The 24,273-nt window shown below is 57.2% G+C and overlaps 3 protein-coding genes across 3 annotated transcripts; 2 read left to right on the top strand and 1 right to left on the bottom strand.

The window, feature by feature from the left end:
- The first annotated feature begins 69 nt into the window (after window positions 1-69).
- Window positions 70-14,791, top strand: LOC137466678 (charged multivesicular body protein 2a-like). The gene is made up of 6 exons (XM_068178368.1): window positions 70-160; window positions 2,275-2,449; window positions 5,219-5,398; window positions 7,373-7,503; window positions 9,833-9,894; window positions 13,463-14,791. The coding sequence occupies exons 2-6, from the start codon at window positions 2,282-2,284 to the stop codon at window positions 13,588-13,590; spliced, it is 669 nt and encodes a 222-aa protein (XP_068034469.1). The 5' UTR covers window positions 70-160; window positions 2,275-2,281; the 3' UTR covers window positions 13,591-14,791.
- A 1,857-nt stretch (window positions 14,792-16,648) lies between these two features.
- Window positions 16,649-20,810, top strand: LOC137466680 (natterin-3-like). Its single transcript, XM_068178371.1, has 2 exons — window positions 16,649-16,663; window positions 19,577-20,810. Exons 1-2 carry the CDS (start codon window positions 16,649-16,651, stop codon window positions 20,741-20,743), a joined length of 1,182 nt encoding a protein of 393 aa, XP_068034472.1. The 3' UTR covers window positions 20,744-20,810.
- Window positions 20,811-22,821: 2,011 nt separating this feature from the next.
- Window positions 22,822-23,618, bottom strand: LOC137466681 (oocyte zinc finger protein XlCOF19-like; the record flags this gene model as incomplete). The annotated part of the gene is made up of 1 exon (XM_068178372.1): window positions 22,822-23,618. A coding segment is annotated over one exon (765 nt), but the record flags the coding sequence as incomplete, so codon positions are not given.
- Between the last annotated feature and the right edge of the window lie 655 nt (window positions 23,619-24,273).

Below are 24,273 nucleotides of genomic sequence, written 5' to 3' on the forward strand. Positions count from 1 at the left end.
TCGCTGCTCCCCCACCGGAAGTGGCCGCTCCGGCCGCTGCGGCCGCTTCTCTATGGTTCTCCCCTCCCGGCGGCACCCTCACGTGACCGAAACCATCCCGGCGTCGCGTGACCGGAAGCGCGGTGACGTCACTGTTTGCGGAAGTGGCCGTGCGGAGCCGGTGAGGGCCGGGGGCGCTCGGGGGGGCCCGGGGGCGTTTGGGGACACCCGGGGACATTCGGGGACACCCGGGGACACCCGGGGACACCCGGGGACGGCTGGGCACGGCTTTGGGCTCTCGGGGAGTTCGGGGCGCCGGCAGCGGCTCTGGGGGGTCCCGAGGGCCGGGGGGGCTGCGGGACCGGCCGAGCTCCGTGTGGCAGCCCCGGGTGTCCCCGTGTGTCCCTTTCGTGTGTCCCTTTCGTGTGTCCCCTCCGTGTGCCACCCCCCTGTCCCCGTGTGCTACTCCCGTGTCACTATCTGTCCCCTCCGTGTGTCACCTCCCTGTCCCTGTCACCCCCGTGTGTCACCGTGTGTCCCCTCCGTGTGTCCCCTCCGTGTGCCACCCCCCTGTCCCTGTCTGTCACCCCCGTGTGTCCCCTCCGTGTGGCACCTGTGTGTCACTGTGTGCCACCCCCCCTGTCCCCGTGTGCCACCCCCTGTCCCCGTGTGCCACCCCCCTGTCCCCGTGTGCCACCCCCCTGTCCCCGTGTGTCACCCCCTGTCCCCGTGTGCCACCCCCTGTCCCCGTGTGCCACCCCCCTGTCCCCGTGTGTCACCCCTCTGTCCCCGTGTGCCACCCCCCTGTCCCCGTGTGCCACCCCCCCTGTCCCCGTGTGTCACCCCCCTGTCCCCCGTGTGCCACCCCCCCTGTCCCCGTGTGTCACCCCCTGTCCCCGTGTGCCACCCCCCTGTCCCCGTGTGTCACCCCCCTGTCCCCGTGTGCCACTCCCCTGTCCCCCGGTGTCCCCCGGTGTCCCCTGTCCCCATCTCCAGGTGTCGCCACATCCCCATGTCCCCTGCCCATGTCCCCAATGTCCCCAGTGTCACACCGGTGTCCCCAGTGTGCCATGGCTGTCCCCAGCGTCCCCAGTGTCCCATGGCTGTCTCCAATGTCCCCAGTGTGCCATCGCTGTCCCAGTGTCCCCATTGCTGTCCACAGTGTCACACCGGTGTCCCCAGTGTCCCATTGCTGTCCCCAGTGTCCCATCAGTGTCCCATCAGTGTCCCCAGTGTCCCATCAGTGTCCCATGGCTGTCCCCAGTGTCCCATCAGTGTCCCATGGCTGTCCCCAGTGTCCCATCAGTGTCCCATGGCTGTCCCCAATGTCCCCAGTGTCCCATTGCTGTCCCCAGTGTCCCATCAGTGTCCCATGGCTGTCCCCAGTGTCCCATCAGTGTCCCCCTGGAGGAGCTGCTGTGGCAGAACCAGCACGCTCTGTCCCTGTGTCCCTGTGTGTCACTGGGGTGTGTCACTGATGTCACGGATGTCACTGTGTCACTGGGGTGTGTCACTGATGTCACTGATGTCACGGATGTCCCTGTGTCCCTGTGTGTCACTGTGGTGTGTCACTGATGTCACGGATGTCCCTGTGTCCCTGTGTGTCACTGTGGTGTGTCACTGATGTCACGGATGTCACTGGGTCACTGTGTGTGTCACTGCTGTCCCCAATGTCCCCAGGTGTCCCATGGAGGTGCTGTTCGGGCGGCGGCGCTCCCCGGAGGAGCTGCTGCGGCAGAACCAGTGCGCGCTGTCGCTGTGTCACTGCGTGTCCCTGTGTGTCACTGTGTGTCACTGCGTGTCACTGTGTGTCACTGCGTGTCCCTGTGGTGTGTGGTGTGTCACTGATGTCACTGCTGTCCCCAATGTCCCCAGGTGTCCCATGGAGGTGCTGTTCGGGCGGCGGCGCTCCCCGGAGGAGCTGCTGCGGCAGAACCAGTGCGCGCTGTCGCTGTGTCACTGCGTGTCCCTGTGTGTCACTGTGTGTCACTGCGTGTCCCTGTGTGTCACTGCGTGTCCCTGTGTGTCACTGTGCGTGTCCCTGTGGTGTGTCACTGATGTCACTGCTGTCCCCAATGTCCCCAGGTGTCCCATGGAGGTGCTGTTCGGGCGGCGGCGCTCCCCGGAGGAGCTGCTGCGGCAGAACCAGTGCGCGCTGTCGCTGTGTCACTGCGTGTCCCTGTGTGTCACTGTGTGTCACTGCGTGTCCCTGTGTGTCACTGCGTGTCCCTGTGTGTCACTGTGCGTGTCCCTGTGGTGTGTCACTGATGTCACTGCTGTCCCCAATGTCCCCAGGTGTCCCATGGAGGTGCTGTTCGGGCGGCGGCGCTCCCCGGAGGAGCTGCTGCGGCAGAACCAGCGCGCGCTGTCGCGCGCCGTGCGCGAGCTGGAGCGCGAGCGGCTGAAGCTGGAGGCGCAGGAGAAGAAAATCATCGTGGACATCAAAAAGATGGCGAAGCAGGGCCAGATGGTGACAGGGGACACTGAGGGGACACTGAGGGGACATGGGGACACTGAGGGGACATGGGGACACTGAGGGGACATTGCAGACACTGGGGACACTGAGGGGACAGTGGGGACACTGGGGACACTGAGGGGACAGCTGGGCCAGATGGTGAGAGGGTACACTGGGGACACGGGGACAATGGGGACACTGAGGGGACAGCTGGGCCAGATGGTGACAGGGGACACGGGGTCAATGGGGACACTGGGGACACTGAGGGGACAGCTGTGCCAGATGGTGACAGGGGACACTGAGGAGACATTGGGGATACTGCGGACACTGGGGACATGGCAGGGACAGAGGGGACATGGTGACAGGGAGGGGACAGTGGGGACACTGGGGCAGATGGTCAGTGGGGACTTGGGGACACAGAGGGGACACTGGGGACACTGAGGGGACAGCAGGGCCAGATGGTGCGAGGGGACATTGGGGACATGGGGACACAGAGGGGACAGAGGGGACATGGCGGGTGGGAGAGGAGGGAGGGGATTGGGGACAAGCGACACAGAGGGGTCTGGGGGACATGGAGGGGACAAGGGGACACTGAGGGGGACATGGAGTGTCCCCTGTCGCTTCCTGCCACACCCTCCCTGTCCCCAGATGTCCCTGCTGTCCCCACGGTGTCCCCTGCCTGTCCCCTGTGTGTCCCTGTGGTGTCCCTTGTGTGTCCCCTCCTTGTCCCCGCTGTCCCCGTGATGTCCCCTCACTGTCCCTGCACGTCTCTGGCGATGTCCCCTTGTCACTCTGGTGTCCCCCTGTCTCCTGGCTGTCCCTGCTGTCCCCTGGCTGTCCCTCTCTGTCCCCTGATGTCCCCACTGTCCCCTGTCTGTCCCTGCTGTCCGTTTGTCCTTCTCTGTCCCTGCTGTCCCTGTCAATCCATGTGACATCCTTCTGTCCCCTGGTGTCCCCACTGTCCCCATCCCTGTCCCTGCTGTCCCCAGGATGCTGTCCCTGTCCCCACAGTCCCTGTCCCACTGTCCCTGGTGCTGTCCCTGTCCCCACTGTCCCTGTCCCCTCTGTCTCTGTCCGTGTCCCCTGTCCCCATCCCTGGCACTGTCCCCTGTCCCCAGGACACTGTCCCTGTGTCCCTGACACTGTCCCCTGTGTCCTTTGTCCCCAGGACGCTGTCCCCGTGTCCTGACCGTGTCCCCTGTCCCCAGGACGCTGTCCCTGTTCCTGTGTCCCTGTCCCCATGTCTCTGTCCCCATGTCCCTGTCCCTGACGCTGTCCCTGTCCCCATGTCCCTGTCCCCGTGTCCCTGTCCCTGACACTGTCCCTGTCCTCAGGACGCTGTCCCTGTCCCCATGTCCCTGTCCCCATGTCCCTGTCCCCGTGTCCCTGTCCCTGACACTGTCCCTGTCCTCAGGACGCTGTCCCTGTCCCCATGTCCCTGTCCCCATGTCCCTGTCCCTGACGCTGTCCCTGTCCTCAGGACGCTGTCCCTGTCCCCGTGTCCCTGTTCCTGTGTCCCTGTCCCCATGTCCCTGTCCCTGAGGCTGTCCCTGCCCCATGTCCCTGTCCCCATGTCCCTGTCCCCGTGTCCCTGTCCCCATGTCCCTGTCCCTGAGCCTGTCCTTGTCTCCAGGATGCTGTCCCTTTCCCTGTGTCCCTGTCCCCATGTCCCTGTCCCTGACACTGTCCCTGTCCTCAGGACGCTGTCCCTGTTCCTGTGTCCCTGTCCCCATGTCCCTGTACCCGTGTCCCTGTTCCTGTGTCCCTGTCCCCGTGTCCCTGTCCCTGAGGCTGTCCCTGTCCCCATGTCCCTGTCCCCGTGTCCCTGTCCCCGTGTCCCTGTCCCTGAGGCTGTCCTTGTCTCCAGGATGCTGTCCCTGTCCCTGTGTCCCTGTCTCCATGTCCCTGTCCCCCTGTCCCTGACACTGTCCCTGTCCTCAGGATGCTGTCCCTGTACCCGTGTCCCTGTTCCTGTGTCCCTGTCCCCATGTCCCTGTCCCCGTGTCCCTGTCCCTGAGGCTGTCCTTGTCTCCAGGATGCTGTCCCTGTCCCTGTGTCCCTGTCTCCATGTCCCTGTCCCCCTGTCCCTGACACTGTCCCTGTCCTCAGGATGCTGTCCCTGTACCCGTGTCCCTGTTCCTGTGTCCCTGTCCCCATGTCCCTGTCCCCGTGTCCCTGTCCCCGTGTCCCTGTCCCTGAGGCTGTCCTTGTCTCCAGGATGCTGTCCCTGTCCCTATGTCCCTGTCCCTGAGGCTGTCCCTGTCCCCGTGTCCCTGTCCCCATGTCCCTGTCCCCGTGTCCTGTCCCCGTGTCCCTGTCCCTGACGCTGTCCCTGTCCCCAGGATGCTGTCCCTGTTCCTGTGTCCCTGTCCCCATGTCCCTGTCCCCATGTCCCTGTCCCTGAGGCTGTCCCTGTCCTCAGGACGCTGTCCCTATCCCCGTGTCCCTGTCCCCATGTCCCTATCCCCGTGTCCCTGTCCCTGAGGCTGTCCCTGTCCCCATGTCCCTGTCCCCATGTCCCTGTCCCTGTGGCCCTGTCCCTGTGGCCCTGTCCCCGTGTCCCTGAGGCTGTCCCTGTCCCCAGGACGCTGTCCCTGTCCCCGTGTCCCTGTCCCCCTGTCCCTGTCCCCATGTCCCTGTTCCTGACGCTGTCCCTGTCCCCATGTCCCTGTCCCTGTGGCGCTGTCCCTGTGGCCCTGTCCCCGTGTCCCTGAGGCTGTCCCTGTCCCCAGGACGCTGTCCCTGTCCCCGTGTCCCTGTCCCTGACGCTGTCCCTGTCCCCAGGACGCCGTGCGGGTGCTGGCCAAGGACCTGGTGCGCACGCGGCGCTACGAGCGCAAGTTCATCGCCATGAGAGCCAACGTGCAGGGGGTGGCACTGCGCGTGCAGACCCTGAAATCCCACAGCGCCATGGCCAGCGCCATGCGGGGGGTGACACGGGCCATGGCCACCATGAACCGCCAGGTGAGTCACCTGTGTCACCGTGTGTCACCGTGTGTCACTGTGGCACTGTGGCACCTGTGTGTCACCGTGTGTGACTGTGTCACCTGACGTGTCACCTGTGTCACCTGGGGTCACCAGGGCCATGGCCACCATGAACCGGCAGGTGAGGTCGCCTGTGTCACCCGTGTGTTCCCTGTGTCACCTGGGGTATCACCTGTGTCACCTGGGGTGTCACCTGGGTCACGGTGGCACCATGGACACAGGTGGGGTCACCTGGGTCACCTGGAGGGTCACTGTCACCTGGGGTGTCCCCTGTGTATCATCTGGGATATCACCTGTGTCACTGTGTCACCTGGGATATCCCCTGTGTCACCTGGGGTGTCCCCTGTGTCACCTGGGGTGTCACCTGTGTCCCCTGTGTCACCTGGGGTGTCACCTGTGTCCCCTGTGTCACCTGGGTTGTCCCCTGTGTCACCTGGGCTATCCCCTGTGTCACCTGGGGTGTCCCCTGTGTCACCTGGGATGTCCCCTGTGTCACCTGGGGTGCCCCCTATGTCACCTGGGGTGTCCCCTGTGTCACCTGGGGTGTCCCCTGTGTCACCTGGGATATCCCCTGTGTCACCTGGGGTGCCCCCTGTGTCACCTGGGCTATCCCCTGTGTCACCTGGGGTGTCCCCTGTGTCACCTGGGGTGCCCCCTGTGTCACCTGGGATATCCCCTGTGTCACCTGGGATGTCCCCTGTGTCACCTGGGGTGTCCCCTGTGTCACCTGGGCTATCCCCTGTGTCACCTGGGATGTCCCCTGTGTCACCTGGGGTGTCCCCTGTGTCACCTGGGGTGCCCCCTGTGTCACCTGGGCTATCCCCTGTGTCACCTGGGGTGCCCCCTGTGTCACCTGGGGTGTCCCCTGTGTCACCTGGGATATCCCCTGTGTCACCTGGGGTGTCCCCTGTGTCACCTGGGGTGTCCCCTGTGTCACCTGGGATATCCCCTGTGTCACCTGGGGTGTCACCTGTGTCACCTGGGGTGCCCCCTGTGTCACCTGGGGTGTCCCCTGTGTCACCTGGGGTGTCCCCTGTGTCACCTGGGATATCCCCTGTGTCACCTGGGGTGTCACGTGGGTCACGGTGGCACCACGGACACAGGTGGGAGTGCCGGGGTCACCTGGGTGTCCCCACTGCCACGCTGGTGTCCCTGTGGTCACCGTGTTGTCCCCTGCGTGTCCCCTCAGTATCTCCATCGTCCCCATTGTCCCCTCGTTGTCCCCGCTGTCGCCGTGTGTCCCCAATGTCCCTTGTGTCCCCATTGTCCCCAGTGTCCTCAATGTCCTCAATGTCCCCGATGTCTCCAGTGTCCCCACTGTCCCCAGTGTCTCTGATGTCACTGATGTCCCCAGTCCCCCCAGTGTCCCTTGCTCCCCTGTGTCCCCATTGTCCCCGCTGTCCCCAATGTCCCCAGTATCCCCAGTGTCCCCAATGTCCCCTCAGTGTCCCCAATGTCACCAATGTCCCCAGTATCCCCAGTGTCCCCAATGTCCCCTCAGTGTCCCCAATGTCCCCAATGTCCCCAGTATCCCCAGTGTCCCCAATGTCCCCTATGTCCTCAGTGTCCCCACTGTCTCCAGTGTCCCCCAGTGTCCTCAATGTCCCCAGTGTCCCCAATGTCCCCTCAGTGTCCCCAATGTCCCCCAGTGTTCCCAGTGTCCCAATTGTCCCCTCAGTGTCCCCAGTGTCCCCCAGTGTTCCCAGTGTCCCCACTGTCCCCAATGTCCCCCAGTGTCCCCAGTGTCCCCATTGTCCCCAGTGTGCCCATTGTCCCCTCAGGGTCCCCAATGTCCCCTCAGGGTCCCCAATGTCCCCCAGTGTCCCCATTGTCCCCTCAGTGTCCCCAGTGTCCCCAGTGTCCCCTCAGTGTCCCCATTGTCCCCTCAGTGTCCCCAGTGTCCCCAGTGTCCCCGATGTCCCCACTGTCCCCTGATGTCCCCACTGTCCCCAGCTGAAGCTGCCGCAGATCCAGCGCATCCTGCTGGAGTTCCAGAAGCAGTCGGAGCTCATGGACATGAAGGAGGAGCTGATGAGCGACGCCATCGACGATGCTCTCGGGGACGAGGACGACGAGGACGAGAGGTGGGGACACCTGGGGACACCTGGGAGGACACCTTGGGGACACCAAGGGACAGCTGGGGACAGCTGGGGCGACAGCTGGGGGCACCTGGGGGACACTTAGGGACATCAGGGGACACTTAGGGACACCCAGGGGACACTCCTGGGGACACGTGGGGACACGGGGCATGGGGCACAGAGGGGACACAGGGACGGAGCAGGTCCAGTGTGTCCCAGTTTGTCCCAGTCTGTCCCAGTCCATCCCAGTCCCTCCCAGTCCATCCCGGTCCGTCCCAGTCTGTGGCAGTGTCCCCAGTCTCAGTGTCCCTGTCCCCGCAGTGACACCATGGTGTCCCAGTCCGTCCCAGTCCGTCTCAGTCTGTCCCAGTCTGTCCCAGTCTCAGTGTCCCTGTCCCCGCAGTGACGCCGTGGTGTCCCAGTTTGTCCCAGTCCATCCCAGTCCGTCCCAGTGTGTCCCAGTCTCAGTGTCCCTGTCCCCGCAGTGATGCTGTGGTGTCCCAGTCCATCCCAGTTCATCCCAGTCTGTCCCAGTTTGTCCCAGTCTGTCCCAGTCTCAGTGTCCCTGTCCCCGCAGTGACACCGTGGTGTTGTAGTGTCCCCCAGTGTGTCCCAGTCCATCCCAGTCCATCCCAGTCCATCCCAGTCCGTCCCAGTCTCAGTGTCCCTGTCCCCGCAGTGACACCATGGTGTCCCAGTTTGTCCCAGTCCATCCCAGTCCATCCCAGTCCGTCCAGTCTGTCCCAGTGTCCCCAGTCTCAGTGTCCCCGTCCCCGCAGTGACGCCGTGGTGTCCCAGTCCGTCCCAGTCCATCCCAGTCTGTCCCAGTCTGTCCCAGTGTCCCCATTCTCAGTGTCCTTGTCCCCGCAGTGACACGGTGGTTTCGCAGTGTCCCCCAGTCCATCCCAGTCTGTCCCAGTTTGTCCCAATCTGTCCCAGTCCATCCCAGTCCATCCCAGTCTGTCCCAGTGTGTCCCAGTTAGTCCCAATCCGTCCCATTCCATCCCAGTCTGTCCCAGTGTCCCCAGTCCCAGTCCGTCCCTGTCCCCGCAGTGATACCGTGGTGTCCCAGTCCATCCCAGTCCATCCCAGTCCGTCCCAGTGTGTCCCAGTCCGTCCCAGTGTGTCCCAGTCCGTCCCAGTCTGTCCCAGTCCATCCCACTCCGTCCCAGTCCATCCCAGTCCGTCCCAGTTTGTCCCAGTCTGTCCCAGTTTGTCCCAGTGTGTCCCAGTCCGTCCCAGTCCGTCCCAGTGTCCCCAGTCTCAGTGTCCCCGTCCCCGCAGTGACACCATGGTGTCCCAGTCCATCCCAGTCCGTCCCAGTCCGTCCCAGTCCGTCCCAGTCCATCCCAGTCCGTCCCAGTCCATCCCAGTCCATCCCAGTGTGTCCCAGTCCGTCCCAGTGTGTCCCAGTCCATCCCAGTCCGTCCCAGTCCATCCCAGTCCGTCCCAGTTTGTCCCAGTGTGTCCCAGTTTGTCCCAGTGTGTCCCAGTCCGTCCCAGTGTCCCCAGTCTCAGTGTCCCTGTCCCCGCAGTGACACCGTGGTGTCCCAGTCCATCCCAGTCCGTCCCAGTGTGTCCCAGTCCGTCCCAGTCTGTCCCAGTCCATCCCACTCCGTCCCAGTCCATCCCAGTCCGTCCCAGTGTGTCCCAGTCTGTCCCAGTCCGTCCCAGTCTGTCCCAGTCCGTCCCAGTCCATCCCAGTCCGTCCCAGTCCGTCCCAGTCTCAGTGTCCCTGTCCCCGCAGTGACGCTGTGGTGTCCCTGTTTGTCCCAGTCCATCCCAGTCTATCCCGGTCCGTCCCAGTCTGTCCCAGTCCGTCCCAGTCCATCCCAGTCCATCCCAGTCCATCCCAGTCCGTCCCAGTCTCAGTGTCCCTGTCCCCGCAGTGACGCTGTGGTGTCCCAGTCCATCCCAGTCCATCCCAGTCCGTCCCAGTCCGTCCCAGTCCGTCCCAGTGTGTCCCAGTCTCAGTGTCCCTGTCCCCGCGGTGACGCTGTGGTGTCCCAGTCCATCCCAGTTCATCCCAGTCCATCCCAGTCCGTCCCAGTCTGTCCCAGTCCATCCCAGTTCCCCCCAGTCCATCCCAGTCTATCCCGGTCCGTCCCAGTCTGTCCCAGTCCATCCCAGTCTGTCCCAGTCCATCCCAGTTTGTCCCAGTCCATCCCAGTCTGTCCCAGTCCATCCCAGTCTCAGTGTCCCTGTCCCCGCAGTGACGCCGTGGTGTCGCAGTCCATCCCAGTCCATCCCAGTCCCTCCCAGTCCATCCCAGTCCATCCCAGTCCATCCCAGTCTGTCCCAGTCCGTCCCAGTCTCAGTGTCCCTGTCCCCGCAGTGACGCCGTGGTGTCGCAGGTCCTGGACGAGCTGGGGCTGAACCTGACGGAGGAGCTGGCCAGTGAGCGGGGCTGGGGGACTGGGATTGCGGCATTTTGGGAGGGTTTTCGGGGATTTGGGGCAGGTTTGGGGGATTTTGGGGGGATTTAGGGAGGATTTTGGGGGGTTTTGGGGGATTTTGAGGGATTTTGGGAGGAATTGGAGGGATTTTGGGAGGATTTTCAGGGATTTTGGGCAGTTTTGGGGGATTTTGGGGGGATTTAGGGAGGATTTGGGAGGATTTTGGGGGGTTTGGGGGGATTTTGGGAGGAATTGGAGGGATTTTGGGAGGATTTTCGGGGATTTTGGGCAGTTTTGGGGGGATTTAGGGAGGATTTGGGAGGATTTTGGGGGGTTTTGAGGGATTTTGGGAGGAATTGGAGGGATTTTGGGAGGATTTTCGGGGATTTTGGGCAGTTTTGGGGGATTTTGGGGGGGTTTAGGGAGGATTTTGGGGGGTTTTGGGGGATTTTGGGAGGAGTTGGAGGGATTTTGGGAGGATTTTCGGGGATTTGGGGCAGTTTTGGGGGATTTTGGGGGGATTTAGGGAGGATTTGGGCGGCTTTTGGGAGGATAGTGGGGGATTTTAGACAGTTTTGGGGAGGTTTGGGGGATTTTGGGAGGATTTTGGGAGGATTTTTGGGGGGTTTTGGGGGGATTTTGAGGGATTTTGGGGGGAGTGGGGGGGTTTTGGGAGGATCTTTGGGGGGATTTTGGGGGAATTTGGGGGATTTTGGGGGGATTTGGGGATAATATTGGAGGATTTGGGGAGGATGTTGGGGGGATTTTGGGGCATTTTTGGGGGATTTGGGGAGAATTTTGGGCGATTTTGGGAGGATGTTGCGGGGATTTGGGGGATTTTGGGGGAATTTTGAGAGATTTGGGGGATTTTGAGGCATATTTGGGGATTTTGGGGAGATTTTTGGGAGGACTTTTGGGGGATTTGGGGGCATTTTTGGGGAGTTTGGGAGGATTTTGGGGAGTTTGGATGGTTTTTGGGGGATTTTGGGGGGATTTTGTGTGGAAGTTCCAGGGCAATTTGGGGGGATTTGGGGAATTTGGGAGGATTTTGGAGGATTTTGGAGGATTTTGAGGGATTTGGGGGGGGATTTGGGGGAATCTGGGGAGTCTGGCAGGAATTTGGGGTACATTGGGGGTTTTGGGGGGATTTTGGGGAGTCTGGGAGGGCTTTGGAGGGATTTTGGGAGGATTTTGGGATATTTGAAAATTGTTGAGGAGCCTGGAAGGGGTTTGGGAGGGTTTTGGGGGAATTTTGGGGGATTTGGGAGGACTTTGGAATTTTGGGGGATTTTGGGGAGATTTCAGGGGATTTGGGGGGAGTCTGGGGGATTTATGGTGGAATTTGAGGGAATTTTAGGAGGAATTTTGGGGAATTTGTGGGATTTAGTGACATTTGCGGGTATTTTGGGAGGATTTGGGGGATTTTGGGGGGATTTTGAGGGAATTTTTTGGGATTTCAAGGACATTTTGTGGGGATTTAAGGGCTCGGGGTGGGCGTTTGGGGGATCTCGGGAGGGATTTGGGAGAATCTGGGGACATTTGGGACATCCTGGGTGGAATCTGGGAAATCCTGGATGGAATCTGGGGGAATGTGGGGACGTTTGGGATATCTGGGGACATTTGGGATCCTGGACAGGATTTGGGGCCATTTTTGGGACATTTTTGGGATTTGGGAAGCGTTGATTTTGGGGCATTGGCGGGTGGATTTTGGGATAATCTCAAGGGCATTTCTGGAGATTTTGGGATAATCTGCGTGGGATTTGGGGTTATTGGGATTTTGGGATAACCTGTGCGGGATTTTGGGGTCAATGGGATTTTGGGATAATCTGGGTGGGATTTTGGGGTAGTGGGATTTTTGGGGTACTCTTTGTGGGATTTTGGGATAACCTGGATGGGATTTTGGGGTTAATGGGATTTTGGGATAATCTGGGTGGAATTTTGGGATAATCTGGGTGGGATTTGGGGTTAATGGGATTTTGGGATAATCTGGGTGGGATTTTGGGGTAGTGGGATTTTTGGGGTACTCTTTGTGGGATTTTGGGATAATCTGGGTGGGATTTCGGGGTTAATGGGATTTTGGGATAATCTGGGTGGGATTTTGGGATAATCTGGGTGGGATTTTGGGGTTAATGGGATTTTATGATAATCTGGGTGGGATTTTGGGGTACTCAGGGATTTTGGGGTGCTCTTTGTGGGATTTTGATTAATCTGTGTGGGATGGTTTGGGTTTTGGGATAACCCGTGTCTGTGTGGGATGGTTTGGGTTTTTGGGATAACCCGTGTCTGTGTGGGATGGTTTGGTTTTTGGGATAACCCGTGTCTGTGTGGGATGGTTTGGGGTTTTTGGATAACCCGTGTCTGTGTGGGATGGTTTGGGTTTTTGGGATAACCCGTGTGGGATGGTTTGGGTTTTTGGGATAACCCGTGTGGGATGGTTTGGGGTTTTTGGGATAACCCGTGTCTGTGTGGGATGGTTTGGGGTTTTTGTGATAACCCGTGTGGAATGGTTTGGGTTTTGGGATAACCCATGTGGGATGGTTTGGGTTTTTGGGATAACCCGTGTGGGATGGTTTGGGGTTTTGGGATAACCCGTGTCTGTGTGGGATGGTTTGGGGTTTTGGGATAACCCGTGTGGGATGGTTTGGGTTTTGGGATAACCCCTGTGGGATGGTTTGGGTTTTTGGGATAACCCATGTGGGATGGTTTGGGGTTTTGGGATAACCTCTGTGGGATGGTTTGGGGTTTTGGGATAACCTCTGTGGGATGGTTTGGGGTTTTGGGATAACCCGTGTCTATGCGGGATGGTTTGGGGTTTTGGGATAACCTCTGTGGGATGGTTTGGGGTTTTGGGATAACCCGTGTCTATGCGGGATGGTTTGGGGTTTTGGGATAACCCGTGTCTGTGTGGGATGGTTTGGGGTTTTAGGATAACCCGTGTGGGATGGTTTGGGTTTTGGGATAACCCGTGTGAGGTGGTTTGGGTTTTTGGGATAACCCGTGTCTGTGTGGGATGGTTTGGGGTTTTGGGATAACCCGTGTGGGATGGTTTGGGGTTTTGGGATAACCCATGTGGGATGGTTTGGGGTTTTGGGATAACCAGTGTCTGTGTGGGATGGTTTGGGTTTTTTGGATAACCCGTGTCTGTGTGGGATGGTTTGGGTTTTGGGATAACCCATGTGGGATGGTTTGGGGTTTTGGGATAACCCGTGTGAGGTGGTTTGGGTTTTTGGGATAACCCGTGTCTGTGTGGGATGGTTTGGGTTTTGGGATAACCCGTGTCTGTGTGGGATGGTTTGGGTTTTAGGGTAACCCATGTGGGATGGTTTGGGGTTGGGTTGTCCCCTCAGTGTCCCCTGAGCATCCCTGTGTCTGTGTGGGATGGTTTGGGTTTTGGGATAACCCATGTGGGATGGTTTGGGTTTTTGGGATAAGCCGTGTGGGATGGTTGGGGTTTTTGGGATAACCTCTGTGGGATGATTTGGGTTTTGGGATAACCTCTGTGGGATGGTTTGGGGTTGGTTGTCCCCTCAGTGTCCCCTGAGCGTCCCCGTGTCCGTGTCCATCCCCAGCTCTGCCGGCCCCGGGCGGGTCTCTGGCGGCGGGCGAGGGGCGCGGTGGCGCCGAGGCCGCCGCGGCCGCTTTGGCCGACGCCGACGCCGACCTGGAGGAGCGGCTGAAGAACCTGCGCCGGGACTGAGCCCCGCGGTCCCCGCGCGCCCTTTGGGATTCTTTGGGCTTTCTTTGGGGTTTTCGCATTTTTTGGGATTTTTTTCTGGTTTTTTCTGTTTTTTTTTTTATTTTTTTCTGATTTTTTCCTGTTTTTTTCTGATTTTTCGGCATTTTTCACCATCACAAAGCGGGGATTTTGCCCCTTTATTCCGATTTTTGGGGGGATGTTCCGGTCTCTGCCCCACTCCTGGGAACCCCCGAAGTCTGACCCCCTTTATTTGGGATCTCCCCCAATTTTTGGGATTTTTTTGGCATTTATTGCTGATTTTTTTGGGATTTTTCACCATCACAGAGGGGGGATTTTGCCTCTTTATTCCAATTTTTGGGGGAGATTTTCTGGTCCTGCCTCACTCTTGGGACCCTCCAAAATCTGAGCCCCTTTATTTGGGATTTCTGCAGGTTTTGGGATTTTTCTGGATTTTTTTCTGAATTTTTTTTTTATTTTTGGGATTTTTTGGGGGGGTTTTTTCTGATTTTTTGGGGATTTTTTGGGATTTTTCACCATCCCAGAGAGGGGATTTTCCCCCTTTATTCCGATTTTTTGGAGTGGTTTTGGGATTGTGACCCCCCCAAGTGGGATTTCCCCGTTTTGAGTTTTTTTGGGGTTTTCTCCCCTTTTATTTGGGATTTCTCCCCTTTTACTTGGGATTTTCACTCTTTATTTGGGATTTTCCTCCTTATTTCAGATTTTTTGGGATTTTTGGCCACCCCAGGGGGATTTTCCCCTTTTATTTGGGATTTTCCTGCTTTATTTAGGATTCCCCCCATTTTTTGGGATTTCCCCCCTTTTTTGGGGGATTTCCCCTTTTTTGGGGGGGATTTCCACTCTTTTTTTGGGGTTTCCACTCTTTATTTAGGATTTCCCCCTTTTTTGGGTGATTTTCACTTTTTTTTTTTGGGATTTCCATTCTATTTTTGGGATTTTCACTCTTTATTTAAGATTTCCTTTTTTTTGGGATTTCCCCCCCTTTTTTTGGAGTTTTTTGACCCCCCTGGGGTCTCTCCCCCCTTTTTTTGGGCTCTTTCCCCCTTTTTTGGGACGCTGACACTACTTTGGGGTAAATTCCCCCTTTTTTGGGGTCTTTCCCCCCTTTTCTGGGTCTTTCTCCCATTTTTGGGGTTTTTTCCCCATTTTTGGGCTCCCCCCCAATAAAGTTTCCTTGGACCTGCGGCGGCTCCGGTTCCTTCCCAGTTTGGGACTGGGAGCACTGGGAGGGGGGAGGGGCACTGGGGGGGGGGAGGCGTTTGGGATTTTGGGGGATTTTTGGGGACAATTTGGGGTCGGGGGTGGCAAACCCCAAAATTTGAATTTTTGAGCGGGAAAACCCCAAAATTGGGAATTTTCCGAATGCCCTGGGCGGACTTTTGGGGTCTCTGGGGCCATTTTGGGTTCATTTTATGGGGTTTTGGTTTTTTTGTGGGGTTTGGGTTCATTCTGTGGGGTTTGGGTTCATTTTGTGGGGTTTTGGTTTTTTTGTGGGGTTTGGGTCCATTTTGTGGGGTTTGGGTTTATTTCCTGAGGTTTTGGGTTTTTTGTAGGTTTTGGGTTTATTTTGGGGTGTTTGGGGTTTTTTTTGTGGGGTTTGGGTTCATTCTGTGGGGTTTGGGTTCATTTTGTGGGGTTTTGGTTTTTTTGTGGGGTTTGGATTATTTTGGGGGATTTTGGTTCATTTTGGGGGGTTTGGATTCAATTTATGGGGTTTTGGGTATTTTTTGGGTTTTGGGTTCATTTTGTGGAGTTTGGGTTTGTTTTGTAGGGTTTGGGTCATTTTATGGGATTTTGGTTCATTTCATGGGATTTTGGGCGGTATTTTAGGGTCTCTCAATGATTTTGGGGCTGTTTTGGCTCTTTTTTTGGAGGTCTTTCGTTAAAAAACAAAAAGATTTTTTCAAACCTCACCCTGGGAAAAGCAGAAATTCTTGAATTTCCCCCCAAAAATCGCTGATTTCTTGATGCCGTTTTGGGGTTTTTGACCTTTCCGAGCCTCGAATTTAAAAAAAAAAAAACCTGAAAAGTGAAGTGAAAAATCCTCAAAAAGCGGAAAAATCGCCCACAAAAAATCCCACTTCTGCTTTTTGGGCTTTTTTTTGCTTTTTTTTGCATTTTTGACGTTTTTCCGGGGAGGTTTTTGGGGCGGTATTGGGGCTCAAATCACTCCAAAAACCCCAAAATCGGCTGAGAAACCCCCAAAAAAGGGATTTTCTCAGGAACAGGCGCGCAGGTGAGGGGGGACCCCAAAATTCGGAGTCTGGGGAGCGCCAAAATGGGGATTTGGGAAGGAAAACCCCAAAAATCGGAGCTGGGGAACCCCAAAATGCAGATTTGGGGAAGGGGAGCCCCAAAAATCGGAGTTTTGGGTTTAGGGAACCCCAAAATTTGGAGGCAGGGAGCCCAAAAATGTGAATTTGGGGAGGGGGAGCCCCAAAATTTGAAGGGAGCGAGGAACAAAAAAGGGGATTTTGGGCAAAAGGGACCCAAAACGGGGATTTGGGGAAAGGGAGCCCCAAAATTGGAAGAGGCGGTGCCAAAAATGTGAATTTTGGTTGAAGGCGCCCCAAAAATTACAGGGGGAGACCCAAAAAATGTGAATTTTGGGAGAGGGGACCCCAAATTTGGAGCTTGAGAATCCCAAAATGTGAATTTGGGGAGGGGAAAACCCAAAATTGTTATCAGGGAATGCCCCAAAATTCAGATTTTTGGGGTGGGAACCCCAAAATTGAAGCTGGGAATTGGGGGAGCCCCAAAATTTGGAGGGAGGGAGGAACAAAAAAATGGGATTTTGGGCAAAACGGGCCCCAAAAGGGGGATTTGGGGCAGGGGAGCCCCAAAATTTGGAGTTTTGATCTTGAGGAACCCCAAGTTTGGAGCCAGGGAGCCCCAGAAATGTGAATTTGGGGAGAGGAACCCCAAAATTTGAAGGGAGGGAAGCACAAAAAATGGGATTTGGGGCAAAAGGGACCCAAATGGGGGAGGCTTGGGCGGGGTTTGGGGGAAAATTCCGGATTTTTCCGCAGCCTCCGGAGCGATGGCGCCGCGCCAGGTACGGTCCGGGCCCCCGGGAAGTTCTGGGGATTTGCAGTCATTTTCTGGGGGGGAAGAAAAAAAAGAAAAGGGGAATTTCTTTTCCCCAGCGCTGAGAAATTGCAGCTTTTTGAATTTTTGATTTTTTAAATTTGAGGTTTTATCGTTAATTTTAATTTTTTTAATTTTGAATGACTTGTTTATGCTTTTGAGGTTTTTACTTTTTTTTTGTTTTAATTTTTTAATTTTAAAAATATTTTAATTTTTAAATATTTAGAATTTTAAAATTTTTAATTTTTAACTTTTAACATTCTGTGGTTTCGTTTTAAAATTTTTCATTTTTAGGTTTAAAAGTTTTAATGATTTCATTTTAATCGAATTTTTAATGTTTTAATTTTTAATATTGTCATTTTCTGTTTTAAAATTATTTATTTTTAATTTTTAATATTTTAATTTTCAATTTCTAATTATTAATTTTCTAATTCTTAATTTGAAAGTTATTGATATTTTAATTTCAAAATTTTAATTTCCAATTTTTAATGTTTTAATTTTTCAATTCATTTTAAAATTTTTTATTTTTTTAATTATCAATTCTTAATGTTTTAATTTTTTAATTTATTTTTTATTTTTTATTATCTTGAATTTTCAATTTTTTATGTTTTAATTTTTATTTTTTATTATTTAATTTTTAATTTTTAAAATTTTTAATGTTTTTAATTAAAAATATTTGATTTTTAAATGTTTAATTTAATTTATTTTAATTTAATTATATTTTATTAATTTTAAACAAAAAATCCCTGAACTCGGGGAACTTTGGGGTCGGGTTTGGGGTCGGGGTTTGGGGTCGGGATTTGGGATCGGGTTTGGGGTTGGGATTTGGGATTGGGTTTCGGGTTGGGATTTGGGGTCGGGTTTGGGATCGGGTTTGGGGTTGGAATTTGGGGTCGGGTTTCGGGTTCGGTTTGGGGTCGGGGTTTGGGGCCGGGGTTGGGATTTGGGGTCGGGTTTGGGGTCGGGTTTGGGGTTGGGATTTGGGGTCGGGTTTGGGATCGGGTTTGGGGTCGGGTTTGGGGTCGGGGTTTGGGGTCGGGTTTGGGGTTGGGATTTGGGGTCGGGTTTGGGGCCGGGTTTGGGGTTGGGTTTGGAATCGGGTTTGGGGTTGGCATTTGGGGTCAGGTTTCGGGTTGGGTTTGGGGTCGGGATTTGGGGCCGGGTTTGGGGTTGGGATTTGGGGTCGGGTTTCGGGTTCGGTTTGGGGTCGGGGTTTGGGGCCGGGTTTGGGGTTGGGTTTGGGGCCGGGTTTGGGGTTGGGTTTGGAATCGGGTTTCGGGTTGGGTTTGGGATCAGGATTTGGGGTCGGGTTTGGGGTCGAGTTTGGAATTGGGTTTGGAATCGGGTTTGGGGTCGGGATCTGGGGTCGGGTTTGGGGTTTTGTTTGGGATCCGGTTTGGAATTGGGTTTCGGGTCGGGTTTGGGGGTTGGGTTTTGGGGTTGGGTTTGGGGTCGGATTTGGGGTCAGGTTTAGGGTTGGGTTTAGGGTCGGGCTTGGGGTTGGGCTTGGGGTCGGGTTTAGGGTTGGGATTTGGGTTTGGGATTGGGTTAGGGGTCGGGATTTGGGGTTGGGTTTGGGATTTGGGGTTGGGATTTGGGGTCGGGTTTTGGGGTTGGGTTTGGGGTTGGGTTTGGAATCGGGTTTGGGGTCGGGGTCTGGGGTCGGGATTTGGGGTCAGGGTTTGGGGTTGGGATTTGGGGTCGGGTTTGGGGTTGGGATTTGGGGTCGGGTTTGGGGTCAGGTTTGGGGTTGGTATTTGGGGTCAGGTTTGGGGTCAGGTTTGGGGTCGCGTTTAGGGTTGGGCTTGGGGTTAGGCTTGGGGTCGCGTTTAGGGTTGGGCTTGGGGTTAGGCTTGGGGTCGGGTTTGGGGTTGGGATTTGGGGTTGGGTTTGGTATCAGATTTGGGGTTGGGTTTGGGATCAGGTTTGGAATCGGGTTTGGAATCGGGTTTGGGGTCGGTGTTTGGGGTCGGGTTTGGGGTTGGGGTTTGGGGTCGGGATTTGGCGTTGGGTTTGGGATCAGATTTGGGGTTGGGTTTGGGGTCAGGTTTGGAATCGGGTTTGGGGTCGGTGTTTGGGGTCGGGTTTGGGGTTGGGGTTTGGGGTCGGGATTTGGCGTTGGGTTTGGGATCAGATTTGGGGTTGGGTTTGGGGTCAGGTTTGGAATCGGGTTTGGGGTCGGTGTTTGGGGTCGGGTTTGGGGTCGGGGTTTGGGGTTGGGACTTGGGGTTGGGTTTGGGATCAGATTTGGGGTTGGGCTTGGGATCAGGTTTGGAATTGGGTTTGGAATTGGGTTTGGAATCGGGTTTGGGGTCGCTGTTTGGGCTCGGGTTTGGGGTCGGGATTTGGGGTCAGGGTTTGGGGTTGGTGACGGCCCCGGCTCCCCCAGGGCCTGGCGCTGCTGCTGCTGCTGCTCGTCCCGGAGGTCCCGGGGGTTTCGGGAATTTCAGGAATTTACGGAATTCCGGCGGTGCCCGCCCCGGGAAGGAACCATGAGGAGCTCCCTGGTGAGTCCTGGCCTGGAGCCCATCCCAGCATGGCCCAGTACGGACCAGTCCCTCCCAGTTCATGCCAGTCCCTCCCAATCACCTCCCAGTCCTTCCCAGCTTCTCCCAGTCCATCCCAGTCACTTCCCGTCCATCCCAGTCACTCCCAGTCCTTCCCAGTCCCCTCCCAGTCCTTCCCAGTCCATCTCAGTCCATCCCAATCCCATCCCAGTCCATTCCAGTCCTTCGCAGTCCATCCTAATCCCCCCCAGTCTATCCTAGTCCATCCCAGTCCCTCCCAATCCTATCCCAGTCCATCCCAGTCCAATCCCAATCCCATCCCACTCCATCCCAGTCCATCCCACTCCATTCCAGTCCATCCTAGTCCATCCCAGTCCCTCCCAATCCCATCCCACTCCATCCCAGTCCAATCCCAGTCCATCCCAGTCCATCCTAGTCCATCCCAGTCCCTCCCAATCCCATCCCAGTCCATTCCAGTCCCTCCCAGTCCCTCCCAATCCCATCCCACTCCATCCCACTCCATTCCAGCTCCCTCCCGGCTCCTTCCCCGCCGCCGTCGCTCCGCGGCCGCACCCTCCTGGCTCCGCTGGGTCCCGTTCAGCGGCGACATCCCGGCTGACGCCGTGTCCAGCCGGAACGGCCACTCGGGCCGCCTCGAGTTCGTCTGCGCCACGGCCGCCCGCGGCTGCAACCTGGGCGCCTTCGACCCCGCGCGCGGCGCCTTCTGCTCCTTCGCGTGGGCCGAGCGGGAGCTGCGCAGCGCCGACTTCCAGCTGCTGCTCAACCCCGGCGGCTTCGAGGCGCTCGACTGGGTGGACACGTCCTTTGGCAGCACCCCCGAGGGCGCCGTGGAGGGATGCCCCCTCACCGACCTCTTCGTGGGCCGCAGCCCGGACGGGCTGGGCAAAGCGTCCAAGGAGCAGGAGGCGCTGTTCGTGGCCGTGGACGGCGAGGAGATTTGGTACAAGTGGTACCAGGTGCTGGTGGTGCGCCAAGGCGCGGCCGGCGTCGCCATCGCCAACGTGTCCTACAACGGCAGCGCGGCGCTGGAGAGCGCGGAGGACGCGGAGCTGGCCGAGGTGACGGTGAGGAACGACGGCTGCGAGGCGGCCGCCAGATCCGTCACCTTGGAGGAGGCCACCGAGGTGGAGCACGGCTGGAGCGCCGAGCTGCCGGCGCTGGCGGCCGCCCGCGGCGTGCTCCGGGCGGCCCCGCTGATCCTGCCTGAGCAGGGCGGGTGGCACCCGGGCAATGTCACCACCGTGCCGTGGGCGGGCGGCGCCAGCGTCACCGAGTTCGTGTGGCGAAGCCACGAGGTGCGGCGGGAGATCCCGGCGCGCTCCGAGTGCGCCGTGGTTCTCCGCGGGCTCCGGCGGGAGATCCGCGTCCCCTTCTCGGCCCGGCTGACCAGGGAGTTCCGCTCCGGCCGCCCGCACCACGCCGTCGTCGCCGGCTGGGCACGGAGCCGCGCGGTCACCGGCGTCCACGCCGGCCTCGAGCGCTGCCGCCCGCTCGCTGAGCTCCCACCGTGCCCCAGCTGAGGATGAATCCCTGGAATTCCGCTTTTCCCCCCCAAAAAAACCCCGCAAATCCTTGGGAGCGCTCGGCAGCGGCGCGGCTTTTCTGTGCTTTCGGCTTTTGCGGCATAAACGTCACCCCGAAACGCAGGGAAATGGCGTTCTCTGGAGAGGTTTCCTTTTTTCTCGCCAAAAATCCAACAGCACCACCAGGGAACCCTGGAAAACCCTCGGGATTTGGGGATTTTTTTTTTTCTGAAACCAAGAAAACCCTTTGGGTTTTGGGGATTTTTTTCCTGAAACCCAGGAAAACCCTCGGGATTTGGGGATTTTTTTCTCTGAAACTCAGGAAAACCTTTGGGTTTTGGGGAATTTTTTAGTGAAACCCAGGAAAACCTTTGAGTTTTTGGGATTTTTTTCCCTGAAACCAAGGAAAACCCTTGGGATTTGGGGATTATTTTCTGAAACCTAAGAAAACCCTTTGGGTTTTAGGATTTCTTTTTCTGAAACCCAAGAAAACCCTTTGGGTTTTGGGATTTTTTTTTCCGAAACCCAGGAAAACCTTTGAGTTTGGGTCATTTTTTATGTTTTTTCTCCTTTTATTTTGGTTTTTCTCCCATATTTTTGGTTCTTCTCCCTTATTTTTGGTTCTCTTGGCAAAACCTTCATCCCTGTCCGAATGCAGGGAAAGGTGGTGTTTTCCATCTGAATTTCCCATTTCCTGCCAAAAAAGGGATTTTGGAAGCGAAGGAAAAATGGGAAAAAAGCCAAAAAAATGGATGCAAAATCTTGGGGTGGGGTGTCCCTGGGTAACTCGGGAGGGGAAAAAAATCCCAAAATTCAAGGAAAAACTCAAATTCCAAGGCTGGGGAGTGGGGGGATGTCCAGGATTTTGGGGGGTTCTGGGATTGGGGAGATCTTTGGAACAATCCAGGCTTGGGAGGCAGGAAGGGATTGGGGGTCCTGGAATTCTGAGGGGGTCCAGGGAGCTGCGGGCGAGGGAGGGATCTGGGGAGACCCCAAAGTGGGGGGAAGCAGGAATTGGGGGGTACCCTGAATTTCCCAGAAGGGATCTGGGGAAATTTCTTGGGGAAGTGGGATCATGGAGCCACCAGGTCATGGGGGACGTCCCACCACCCATGTGGCATCTCTGGGAGCAGGGAAAGGGATCATGGAGCCACCAGGTCATGGGGGATGTCCCACCACTCCTGGGATCTCCAGGGTCAGGGAATGTGATCATGGAGCCACCAGGTCATGGGGGATGTCCCACCACCCCTATGGGATCTCTGGGAGCAGGGAATGTGATCATGGAGCCACCAGCTCACAGGGGACATCTCACCACCCATGTGGGATCTCTTTGAGCAGGGAATGCGATCATGGAGCCACCAGATCATGGGGGATGTCCCACCACTCATGTGGGATCTCCAGGGTCAGGGAATGGATCATGGAGCCACCAGGTCATGGGGGACATTAAACATCAGCTCACATCCATCCTCATCCATGTCTGAGCCACCTCAGGATGGTCCTGGGGCACCACAGCGCTCCCTTGTCCAGGACCAGGGAGCCAAGATGTGGAGCCACCAGGCTCATGGGTCCCATCAGCCATGTCCTACCACCCCTGTTGGGTCTGGGGGATCAGGGAACGGGATCATGGAGCCACCAGGTCCTGGGGGACATCCCACCACCCATGTGGGATCTCCAGGGTCAGGGAACGCGATCATGGAGCCACCAGGTCCTGGGGGACATCCCACCACTCATGTGGGATCTCCAGGGTCAGGGAGTGCGATCATGGAGCCGCCAGGTCATGGAGGACATTTCACCACTCATGTGGGATACCTGGGAGCAGGGAATGGGATCATGGAGCCACCAGGTCATGGGGCACATCCAACCACCCATGTGGGAACTCTGTGAGTGGCATCCTGGAGCCACCAGCTCACGGGAGACATCAAACATCAGCTCACGTCCATCCTCATCCATGTTTGACCCACCTCGGGACGGTTCTGGGGCCACCGCATCGCTCCCATCTCCAGCACCACCGAGCCAGCATCTGGACCCACCACCCTCACGGGGCTCCGCCGCCGCCCCCCATCCCCCAGAGCTCCTCCCCACGGCCACCAACGCCCCCCGCCCGCCGTCACTTGTCCCTGGCGGCCGCCCGGGCGTGGATCCGCGCGTGCCGGGCCAGCGAGGACTTGTTGCTGAAGCTCTTGCCGCAGTGGCCGCAGGGGAAGGGCCGCTCGCCCGTGTGCGAGCGCTCGTGCACCGTCAGGTCCGCCAGGTACTTGAAGCTCTTGCCGCACGCCCGGCAGGGGTAGGGCCGCTCCTGGGTGTGGCTGCGCCGGTGCATGGTCAGGTTGGACTGCTGGCTGAAGCGCTTGCCGCAGGCCGGGCACGGGTACGGCCGCTCGCCCGTGTGCGACCGCCGGTGCTTGTTGAGGTCCGAGGGGTTGGTGAAGCTCTTCCCGCAGGCGCCGCAGCCGTACGGCCGCTCGCCGGTGTGCAGCCGCCGGTGCGTGGTCAGCGTGGACAGGTGGCCGAAGCGTTTGCCGCAGGCGCCGCAGCCGTACGGCTTCGCCCCCGTGTGCGTCCGCTCGTGGGTCTTCAGGTGGGTCAGGCGGCCGAAGGTCTTGCCGCACTGGCCGCAGGGGTACGGCCGCGCCGGCGGCTCGGCGCCGCTCCCCGCGTCCGCCGCCGCGCCTCTGGTGGGGTCTCGCCGGGTTTGGCGCCGGGGGGTTCCTCGCCGGACGTTGTGGGGGCGGTGGGGTTGGGGAAGGGGCGGCTCCGGGGCTGCGGTGGGATCTGTGGTGGGGTGAGAAGGTCCGCGGGTGGTTCCCGATGGGGAATGCCCAACGGGGGTGCGGAGGGTCCGGCTCCCACCGCTGACCTCCCAAATCAACCCCTGGGGGACCATCAGGAGAAGGGTGAGGCTGGACCTCCAGTCAGGTGGGGTTTGAGACAAGGAGATGGTTTTGGAGCCCAAGGAGGTGATTTTGTGGCCACTGAGATGCTTCTGAACCCAAAACGGATTTTGACTCAAAGGAGTTGACCCTTTGAGTTGAACCATCTTGAGTTCACCCTCTGAGCTGAAACCATCTTGTGTTTTGACCCAAGGAGATGGGTTTGGAGCCCAAGGAGATGGTTTTGACCCAATGAGATGGTTTTGACCCATGACAGTTTTGACCCAATGAGATGGTTTTGGAGCCCAAGACAGTTTTAACCCAAGGAGATGGTTTGGAGCCCAAGGAGACGGGTTTGGAGCACAAGGAGATGGTTTTGACCCAATGAGATGGTTTGGAGTCCAAGGAGATGGTTTTGGAGCCCAAGAGATGGTTTTGATCCAATGAGATGGTTTGGAGTCCAAGGAGATGGTTTTGGAGGCCAAGGAGATGGTTTGGAGCCCAATGAGATGGTTTTGGAGCCCAAGGAGATGGTTTTGGAGCCCAAGGAGATGGTTTTGACCCAATGAGATGGTTTTGACCCAAGGAGATGGTTTTGGAGCCCAAGAGATGGTTTTGACCCAATGAGATGGTTTGGAGTCCAAGGAGATGGTTTTG

The sequence above is a fragment of the Anomalospiza imberbis genome, unplaced genomic scaffold, assembly GCF_031753505.1.
Source record: "Anomalospiza imberbis isolate Cuckoo-Finch-1a 21T00152 unplaced genomic scaffold, ASM3175350v1 scaffold_389, whole genome shotgun sequence".
Taxonomy (NCBI): Eukaryota; Metazoa; Chordata; class Aves; order Passeriformes; family Viduidae; genus Anomalospiza; species Anomalospiza imberbis.

Excerpts from the sequence above, each read along its gene's own strand:
- LOC137466678 (XM_068178368.1), top strand. The coding sequence starts at position 2,282 with ATGGAGGTGCTGTTCGGGCGGCGGCGCTCCCCGGAGGAGCTGCTGCGG. Across the intron at positions 5,399-7,372 it reads TGGCCACCATGAACCGCCAG|CTGAAGCTGCCGCAGATCCA; the intron begins GTGAGTCACCTG and ends CACTGTCCCCAG. Across the intron at positions 9,895-13,462 it reads CCTGACGGAGGAGCTGGCCA|CTCTGCCGGCCCCGGGCGGG; the intron begins GTGAGCGGGGCT and ends GTCCATCCCCAG.